General features: G+C 48.2%; 1 protein-coding gene across 1 annotated transcript in view; it reads left to right on the top strand.

Annotated features, from left to right (window-relative positions):
• Positions 1-10,000, top strand: part of tenm4 (teneurin transmembrane protein 4) — a 135,187-nt gene that overhangs the window by 67,206 nt on the left and 57,981 nt on the right. Inside the window, 3 exon segments of the mRNA XM_042064275.1 lie at positions 1-73; positions 6,817-6,963; positions 8,923-9,139. The exon segment at positions 1-73 is cut by the window's left edge and continues 113 nt beyond it. Of these exon segments, the coding sequence (XP_041920209.1) occupies positions 1-73; positions 6,817-6,963; positions 8,923-9,139 (437 nt within the window).

Below are 10,000 nucleotides of genomic sequence, written 5' to 3'. Positions count from 1 at the left end.
CAGGAACACGGCACCTGCAAGGACGGCAAATGCGAGTGCAGCCCCGGGTGGAACGGAGAGCACTGCACCATCGGTAGGAGAAGGGACAGGGGGGGCAGGGAATGGATGGATGGATGGATGGATGGATGTGTCAATGAATCGATATGCGTTTGGGTGAACACTTGAACAAAAGGATGATTGAGAGATGTATATATGCCTGGATGGAAGTGTGAATGGATTACCTGTGTGTGTGTGTGTGTGTGTGTGTGTGTGTGTGTGTGTGTAGATCTGGCTGGATGGATGAGAGGATAATTGAAGGCTTGTGTGAAGTTTGCGGTTGATGGGGCTTTAAGCTGGTAATGGGAGTGGTTTTGTTGGGGGGTGTGAAGTTGGGATTGTGTGCGTGGGGCGTGGGGGGTGGTTGGTGTTGGGTTCTGGACGTGAGCATGCTTAATTGAATTTGTGCAACGCAGCATAGCATGACCAGGTTTGCTCAAGGATCTGAGGCTTGCCTTCATGCATTTCAAATGTGGGAATGTGCTAAGGTGTCTTTTCATCGCATCCATCCTTTCCTCTCATCATCCCTCCCTCTTCTCCTTTTTTACCCCTTCTCATGCGTCTCTCTCCATCCGTCTGTTCACCCTGTCTCCTTTTTGATTGGTTAATGTGAAACCCAAACATGTGCATCCTTGCAAGCAGTGCAGCCACTGGAAAGACATTCTTTTGAGGAGTCAGTTGACCTGAAAGACAAGGAAATGTCTAGGCTGGGTTTTAAAGCACAGAAACCTTTTGAATATTCATTCTACTTCTTTCTTGCAACCCATGAATGTACCTTAAAACGTTAAAGAATAAGCTTTGAATGTAGAATTCAATGTCTTGAATGTCCCCAAGGTTGAGTGTGGATCCAGTCTAGTAATGCTATTGATGTTAGCAGGGTAACATCTCTAGTCTGATGTTTAGCAGGGTAACAGATTCAGTAATAGGGAATTTTATCAGTTTTAGGTATCAATTTTCCCAGCCCTAGGTTAGTGAGGGTCAGAGAGAGAAGGAGAGAGAGAGAGAAGGAGAGAGGAATGGATGGAGAGAGGGAGGAATATAGATAGAGACCCTTAGCTTGAGTTTGGTGTTTAATGGTTAGGATCAGTCTCATTCTCTAAGCTAGCCTTGGCAGGCGGCCATCGAGCCAGCGCTGGATTTGTTTGTGACGTGGACCAGCAAGGAGGCTCTTAATATCACAGTTGAGGAGACAGCCTAAACTGTTCCACAGGTGTCCTTAAATTCGATTGGAGCCCAAACTTGTGGAAGCACCGAAGAGTTTTTTTGTTGGAACTCGGCCTTAAATTATTTACAAAAAAAAAGCAATTGGACAATTGATGTGTTTGTTTCCATATTCTGTTTTGACACATGGTATACATTAGTTTCCAGTCGAAGAGTTTACAAACTCAAAGACCTGGGCTATTTATCAGTAGAGCTGTCAAAACATGCTCCCTTTCACTTGGTGAGCTGAGAACTTGCCAAATAAAAAAAAAAAGTTGGAGATAGAAAGCATCTTCTGTGTCCTTTGCCATTCGTGTGTGCTATTGATCTATTGATTTGTTTCTTTTTGTGTTTGTTTATTGTTTTTTTTTGTAGTTTGTTTTGTTTTGTTTATTTCATCTGAGGTCTTTGCTCTGTGTCGGTTCTGAAGCTCTGTGTTCTTTCAAGCAGTCCAAAGTGAATGCAGTCCAGTGAAAGCCCACTCTGGGAGAAAGCACGTCCCACATCGCTCATCTGAGGAAACTCATTGTCTTTTATTCTGTTCACATATTCTCTCCGTCTCCTCCATCTATCTCTCTCTATCTATCTCTGAACCTATCCCTGCAGAGTAAAAGAAGCAAAACAAACCCTTGCAGCAGTCTAAAGTGTGTGTGGTAGGAGGGGTGGGGGGGTGAGTGGAAGAAACTAGGAAACTATACGAGTCAGAGAGGGATTATTACCATCATGACCTTTTAATGCTGTTTACAAGGGACAGGTAGACAGGTAAAAGCCCCCCCCCCCCCCAAAAAAAAAAGCTCAACATTCAAGTCCCAAGTGCTGCGTTTGAGTGTTCTAGCATTGCTTAGCACAGCAATTTTCTTCTTCCTTGGCGCACAGGCAACTTCAGCCGAGGAGCAGCGTCTCTCTAAAGGGCCTGACTCTAAAGCGAGCACCAAGCGCCATGCGCGCGGCAGCCGGGCGGTGAATGTTTTATACGCTCAGGCATGCATTATTAACACACGCGCTTCATATCTGCCACACGGAGACGCAGCGAGCGCACACGCAGACGCAGCGAGCGCACACGCAGCCTCAGACCGGTGGATCCCGCTGTCAGGATGCTCACCCCCCCCCCCCCCCCCCTTCTCCATTTTAAATCAGTTCTCATTACAGTGACATACTGTAAACAAGACTTGGATTATGAGAAGAGAGGTAGGGACGTTTCTCTGAAGGCAACCTTCACATTTACTGATGGAGAGATGGGGCAGGCTCTGGGAAAGCCGCATTTTCATTGATTTGCACTCATTGCTGATGCACCCTCGCATCAGCTGACAACTTGTTTCTGTCCAAGCCCAGCTTCTTTAAGAGAACCGTTATAGGTACACTCTTTTTTGCAGGACCGCATTCAAACTTCACTGGTAAGAAAGGCCTACTCTGTTCTGCCTCTGCGCCCCCACCCCCATCCCCAATACCCCCAAATCGCCACAAAGCCCCAACAGTCCCCACAGAGTAGGTGCTTAGCGAAATTAAATGAATTGTCAAGCAAGGCAAATATATCAGAAATATATCACACTCACAAACACAGCAGCCCATTTTAGTTTGGCTATTTGGGGAGTGGGTACTTCTCTGCCTGTGCTTGGCCATATCAGAGCGCCAGTCTTAGTGTTTCGCTCCTGTGATGAGATTGAATGTCTCTTTTACTTGTTAAACAGGGTTGGATTCAGATGTTCTTTCCCATGTTTACCTTCTCTTCAGCTGTCCTATTTTAGCTGTCTCTTTCTCTCTCTCTCTCTCTTGCACACACACACACACACCATACCTTTTCCACTTTCCAAGCTATGGATATTGTGTTTGCTCTTAAATGCATGTGGTCGGTTTCCCTTGCATCTTTCCGCTGTGTGTGTGTGTGTGTGTGTGTGTGTGTGTGTGTGTTGCTCAAGCCGCCTTAGCTGACCACCACGCCTAACCGTCCTGTGTGTGTGTGTGTGTCGGTGAGTGCGCACGTGTGTGGTCACAGAATCAGCACTGTTCAATCCTCCCTTAAATGTCCTGTCTTTTATCTTCCCCTAAGCTCACTATCTGGATAAGGTAGTGAAAGGTATGGCATACCTCCTTCCTTCCTTACTCCCTTCTTCCCCTCTCTCCTTCTTCACTCTTTCTTTCTCTCTTTTCTTTTTTTTTTTGGAGAAATTTCACTCCCTCCTGCTGTAACTCAACCAAGACCTCCATAAACCATGTCCACAGGCCATATTGCTTCCTTGCTCCGACACATGCCCCATACACCACTCCTCCACTCTTCCACCCCACTCCTCACTCCTGCAGAAGTGTCCTGGTGTAACGAATCACCCTCCCCCATCGACTTTTGTGTCACCCTGTCATACAGCAGTTTCTACTTAGCACTTTCGCACCGGGTTGAATCATCTAATTTCAGGCTAGGGCCTTCTTGGTACTTTCTTTATCACTCTTTATCTCTCCCTGCCTCTCTCTTTTTCTCATTCGTCTATCACCCGATCTCACACTACTCCATCATCTTTCCTCAGTCTTTGTATCCTTTCTCTCCCTTGCTCACTCTCTCTCTGTTGCTATCACACACACACATAAACACATTTCTTACTCCATCTCTCTCTCTCTCTCTCTCTCTCTCTCTCTCTCTCTCTCTCTCTCTCTCTCTCTCTCTCTCTCTCTCTCTCTCTCTCTCTCTCTCTCACACACACACACACACATGCACATGTTTCTCTCACTCCATCCATCTCTCTCTCTCTCTCTCTCTCTCTTGCCTCTTCTCCTCTATCTCTCTCTCTGTCTTACCAGCGGTGTTTGTAGTGCGGAAAGGTAGAGTTGGGCTGGGGCTCTGGGAGGGCTGCTGGTTGGCTGGCGCTCTTCTCTCTCTAACCTGCCTTCTCCATAATGGATGAGGCCCGTGAGCGTGTGCGGAGGGCCTGAGATGTGAGGCTGTGTGACGGGGGCTCTGATAGGCGCCCTAGGCAGCATCCTCTCTAATTAAACAAGGGTGCTCTCCGCATGGCCCAGGCACTCCAGAGGGGGTCCGCAGAGGGGGGGAGGGGGGGGGGGGGATCTGGAGGCCCCAGCAATGCTCTTCTGACTCTCTATTTCTTTCTCTCGCTCTTTCTCTGTCATATTCTCTCTCTTCCTACCTCTCTTTCTCTCTGTCTCTTCTGTTGCCGAATACGTCTTGCTTTCTCTTAGTGCATTCTCTTTTCCACTTTTCTTGACCTGCCCTCTGTCTCACGGATTCTAAGCCTCTCTCTCGCTGTTTCTCTACCTGTGTGTAAAACAGAAACACACTCGCTCACTTGCTCTGTCTGAGTCTCTGACACACACACGGTCACAGACACACACAGACATAATCACACGCACTCACACATACACATATGCACCTCACACCTCATCTACAACCAGTGCACCAGTACCACCTGTGCAGCCACCGGCATGAGTAATCGCCTCTGGCATTAGCTTTGGCGTTAGCTGCTAGCTGCCCCTGAGGCCCAGTCCCTGTCCCTTCCTCAGACAGCCTCTTCTCCTCTGGGATCCCTCCTCCTCATCCCTAAGGCCCCCAGGCATGCTAATTACCCTGACTCTGTGCCAGCACAGCCCAGCCCAGCCCACACATAGGGGAGGGTGATTTATTTATCATGAGCAGCCTAGAGAGGCCTATTAATGACAACACCCTCAACCTGCTGCTGGAGAGTGCCTGCCATTGTGCTATGATGGCACGTGCCATTTATGTACCGTGCCCATTCCAGTTACACAGGAGCCCTAGACTTGTTTTTTTAGGAGTCGAGTTAAGAGACTTCAGTAAACGCTGCTCTAAACCCCACACCTCACCTGTAATTCATGGACACATTTATTTTTTTATTTTCATTTTTTTACAAAGAAAGTACACTAAAGAGATGTAGAGAGAGTAGGTAGTGAGAAATTGTTAATAGTGAGCCTGTCTCTTAAAATGCTTCTGAGATTTATGTATTTCTTTGCCAAAAGAACATTAAACACACATGCAACATCCCCAACTACTCAGCCTTTTTTAACAATGTCTTTCTTCATGAAACACCATGGCAGAGAAAGCCAACCTGTCTCTCCAATCTTCTCATCAGAAGACACCTTTCATCTGTGCTGTCTGTTTCTCTCTCTCTCTCTCACTCTCTCTGCAGCCTTTCCTTTTTTTCCTTTCCCACCTTGTTATTCTCTCTCTCACGTGTAAGAGCTGCTTGAGCAGCTGGGGTGCAAGTACTGTATCTGTCGCTGGGTAATTGGGTCAAAGAGGAACGTGCATCTCTCCTCATCGGAGGCCTGCCGCTCGCGTGAAGAACAGTGCGGATTTTACACGCCATACCAGGATTTTCGCCCGTCTCCAAGACGGTTGGCGTCGTCTGGGGGAATGAATTCAAACACCAGTGGATAAGTAAAGGAAAGCAGGGGGGAGATGAGGGGAAGAAAGGGCAGGAGAAGAGAAAAAAAGAAGAAAAATAATCGAGTGGAATCGGGGTGACATTGAGTGACAGCCCGCGAAGTAGAAAGATTCATTTTTGAAGGGGAAAAAAAGAGAGGAGGCTGTCGGTGTGTGTGTGTGCGCAGGTGTTGACGTTTGGGCTGGCTGCTTCAGCCTGCCACCTGCATTCAGACGATGAGGCGACCTCAGCTGGGTCTTATCACAGCCTCCTCCACCACCTCCTCCTCCACCTCCCCCTCCTCTACCCCCACCTCCCTAATCAGCCTGTTGATAATGAAGACACCCGTGTCATTTCTCTCGACAAAGACATTCCATACATCCTCACATTTGAATCGGAGCAACACTGGAAATTCCAGCTCTCAATATTGAGGTTTTACTAGGTACAAAAAAAAAAAAAGCTTAATACTGTATGCTTCGAACGTATTCAGTCAGCATCCTCCAAATCTGAGATTTAATCGCTACACCGCTACAAGGATTAGGATGGGTGGAGAGAAAAACTATATTGACAAGCACCTCACAACATTAGTGCTAACACTGATAATGCCTCTCTCGCCCGCCCCTTTCCTCACCTCACCTCCTCTCCTCTCCTCCCCCGCCCTGTTCAAGGGGAATGGTGGAGTAAGTAAGTGTGTAGAGTCCCCATCGCCTGATCTTATCTCCCTCCAAAGCTCACCTCCATCTATTGTGCGCTTCTAATGAGCTGATATTGATTTAGACCATCTCGGCAGTGGGAGCTTGCTTCCAAAGGATATGAGAGGCTTAACAAAAGGTATATTAAATGAATCACCTCGAGTCGGGCCTATTATTGCTTCTCCACTACCACTCATTATTCAAAGTTTCTTTTCCTCTGAAACTGTTTTTCTTTCTTTCTTTACAGTGGGAGAGGTGACTGTGGCTCTTTTTATTCTTCCTTTTCTGTCCTTCTTTCTCTTTCTGTGCATTAAAAATGTTGCTGTTGATTGTTTGTTTGTTTGTTTGTTTGTTTGTTTGTTTGTTTGTATGTATGTATGTATGTATGTATGTATGTATGTGTGTATGTACAGTATGTGTGTGATTTTGGCCATTGGTTGATTTAGTTTGTGTTGTTTGGTGAGTTTTTTTAACATTTTTGCTGCTTTGCTCATTTTCCTGCGCAGAGGGTTGTCCCGGGCTGTGCAACGGCAACGGCAGGTGCACCCTGGGTAATAACGGATGGTACTGCGTGTGTCAGCTAGGCTGGCGCGGGCCAGGGTGTGACACCTCCATGGAAACGGCCTGCAGCGACGGCAAGGACAATGATGGAGGTGAGATCACACCGAACTTTTATTGTGAATACATTTAAAAAAAATAAAATAAAAATATCCAAACAATCATCGTTTTGACCCAATACCAGCTTGGCTTACAGTGCTTTTGAGGTGCGTATCCTCAACACTCCCTTTATGTTATGTGTTAAGTGTCTCAAAGTCTACTGAAAACTGGTGTTGTCAGCGTTCCAAGCGGAATGGTTGTGAAAGCGGGTGTCGAGTGTTTAAGGACTGTCCCAGCCTGTCCGCACTGCTGGACTCGACGAGGCGCCTCGTCTGGCGGCCAGTCGTCGTCCCTATAAGTAGATTAGATGTGTGCGGGCCTGCCTGCGGTGGCAGGTGGTCTGGCTCAGCCCCATGTGTGAATGAGGAAATCAGGTAGGGGGAGCATCGGGCTTGACACGTCCTGGAGTGGTGTGTATGGCATCAGTCTCCCAGCATGCACCAGCACCAGGTGTGACCACCCCCTCTTCCCGGCGTGTCCCTTCCAAAATTGCCACCATCTCTGTCTTGTCACGAAGTGCCAAAAAAGCAACATGCATTTGCGCCGGCTCCGGAACAAATAAAGACAGACTCCAGTTGCGTGGACAGAATCTGTGTGCTTCTGTCTCTCTCTCCCTCTAGCTCTCTACCATTCGCACCTCTCCTTTTTTTTCTATCGCCCTCTCCTCTCACCCCCCCATTTATTTCTCCTTTCTCTGTCCACTCTCTATTTATCTCTCTCTTCTGTCCTCCGCTCTCTCCTGTCTTCCCCCATTCCTCTCTCCCCCCTTCCTCTCTCTCTCGCTCTCTCTCTCTCTCCCTCTCTCTCCTCCCTCTCTGGTCCATAAAGAGGCAGGCAGGGAGGCTACAGTAGCACAGGACTGAGTGACTTCTGACAGCAGGGGTTTTATTTTTTATCACCCATCTGGCCAGAAGAGGTTCCTGAGAGGGAGAGGGACAGTCTTTCTGTGTGTGTGTGTGTGTGTGTGTGTGTGGTGTGTGTGTGATAGAGAGAGAGAGAGAGAGAGAGAGAGAGAGAGGTGTAGAGGGATGGAGAGAGAGAGATGGAGGGAGAGAGGAAAAAAGGGGGAAAGAGAGACTGAGAAATGACCCACTTCAGCAGGAGTAAGACGTGCAGCTCTTCATAGCCGAGCCGGCGGTCCTGAATTATTTCAGCCGAATTGCTAGAGGAAAGGAGTGCAGTGGGATGGGGGGGGGGGTGATCTTGGTAGAAGAGGTAGAGGAGAGGGGGATGAATAAGATGGAGGTGTAGAGAGGATCTGTGCTCAGGAGAGAGATGGTGGTGTTAGGGGTAGAAATGAGCGTGGGAGGCAGTGCACCCGACGCCTGGCAACAGGCTTTGAGTGACAGCCCAAATTACATAACTTCAGCAACAGAATGGAGTGACCACCGTAATCATTTCCCATCATAGTTCCTCAAGAAGAGGGAAGAGGAAGAGCACCACAGGAGTACAGCTCTACAAAATGTAAATAAGACCGTGAGGCCCATGCTAGACTGCACAGTCCCTAAGTGCACTGCCAGTCTTAAGTGGAAGTCAATCCAAAATCCATCTTCCTATAAGATAAATATACTTGACAAAGTTGAAGCCAACTAAGTTGTTTGCAAACACATGAGGCAAAACAAACCTCATCTGCCAGAGATGGTTTATATTTTTGCATTTTTTAAATTGATGCTAATGTACTTATGTCTCTGTGCATGAAGTCAAGTCATTTAAGGCAAAGATAAATTTGTTTTTCTTCTCTGACAGGTGAGATAAAGCTGCATACTTGAACTGAACTGTATTTCTGAATGCGTGTACATATCTCTGATGTTCAAATGTGAATGTGTTGACATGAATTTTAAATGGATTCACTGTATAACGGGAATCTGGCCCTTGACTATCGGTCTGATTTTGAGTTCTTCCCCTCCTCCTCATCCTCTTCCTCTTCCTCCTCCTCTTCCTCCTGCCTGGTCCAGATGGTCTGGTGGATTGCATGGACCCGGACTGCTGCTTGCAGGCCTCGTGCCACACCACGTCCCTGTGCGTGGGCTCGCCCGACCCCCTGGACATCATCCAGGAGACGCAGATCTCCTCGGGCCAGAGCACGCTGCAGTCGTTCTACGAGCGCATCCACTTCCTCATCGGCCGAGACAGCACCCACGTCATCCCCGGCACGAATCCCTTCGACGGCCGGTGAGTGACCTCACCAGAAAGGACATGACTGTTTACATCGAGAATATACATACCCTCATGTGCATTGATGACAACTGCATATGCATGTCAGATTATGGAGAAAAAGACGGTTCATCATCTGTTTGGATTTGAGAGTGACCTTTTCGACTAACATAGACTTTCTGTTGACGGCGTCGATGTACCTGGTGCAGAGGCATCAAGCGCGTCTCTTGATCACGCCATTAATATTACTTTGGGGCCTCACATTGGGGTTAGTTACTTCTGACGAGCTGCTCTACATTCCCACTCTGTGGGGATGCGCACCGGTGTCGAGCGCACCAGCTGAGGGACTTGTCGCGGTGGCGGCTGGGACGCTCAGCGCGCCCGTTTGTAAACCAGAGCAGGGGGAGCGGGAGTTGTAGAGTCTCCCTCCTGGCGTCCCAGACATCCTGGATCCGTGTTGATTTTTTTTTCTCTCGCCGCTGCCACATCATCGCCCCCACCCCCCCCATACACACACACACACACACACACACACACACACACACACACACTCACCAAACACACACCCCACACATACCCTTCATCACTCTGAAGCCGCCGCAGAGACTCTTCTTTCTGTCTCTGCCTTTCTCTCTCGGTTTCTTTCTCTCTCTCGGTTTCTTTCTCTCTCTCTCTCTCCCCCCAGTGACAGGCAGCCACGTGATGCTCCTGACCACTGCTGGAAGCAGGCGGCTTTCATATTTCCGCAGTTTTTGCTGTCACTGCGTCCCAAGTGACTGCTGACTAACGAGGTTTTTCATCAACGCAACACCCCCCCCCCCACACACACACACACACTTACACACACACACACACACACACACACACACTATCACCTCC

This window comes from Alosa sapidissima, chromosome 15 (genome assembly GCF_018492685.1).
Source record: "Alosa sapidissima isolate fAloSap1 chromosome 15, fAloSap1.pri, whole genome shotgun sequence".
Taxonomy (NCBI): Eukaryota; Metazoa; Chordata; class Actinopteri; order Clupeiformes; family Clupeidae; genus Alosa; species Alosa sapidissima.
This window is presented reverse-complemented; position numbering and strand designations above follow the sequence as displayed.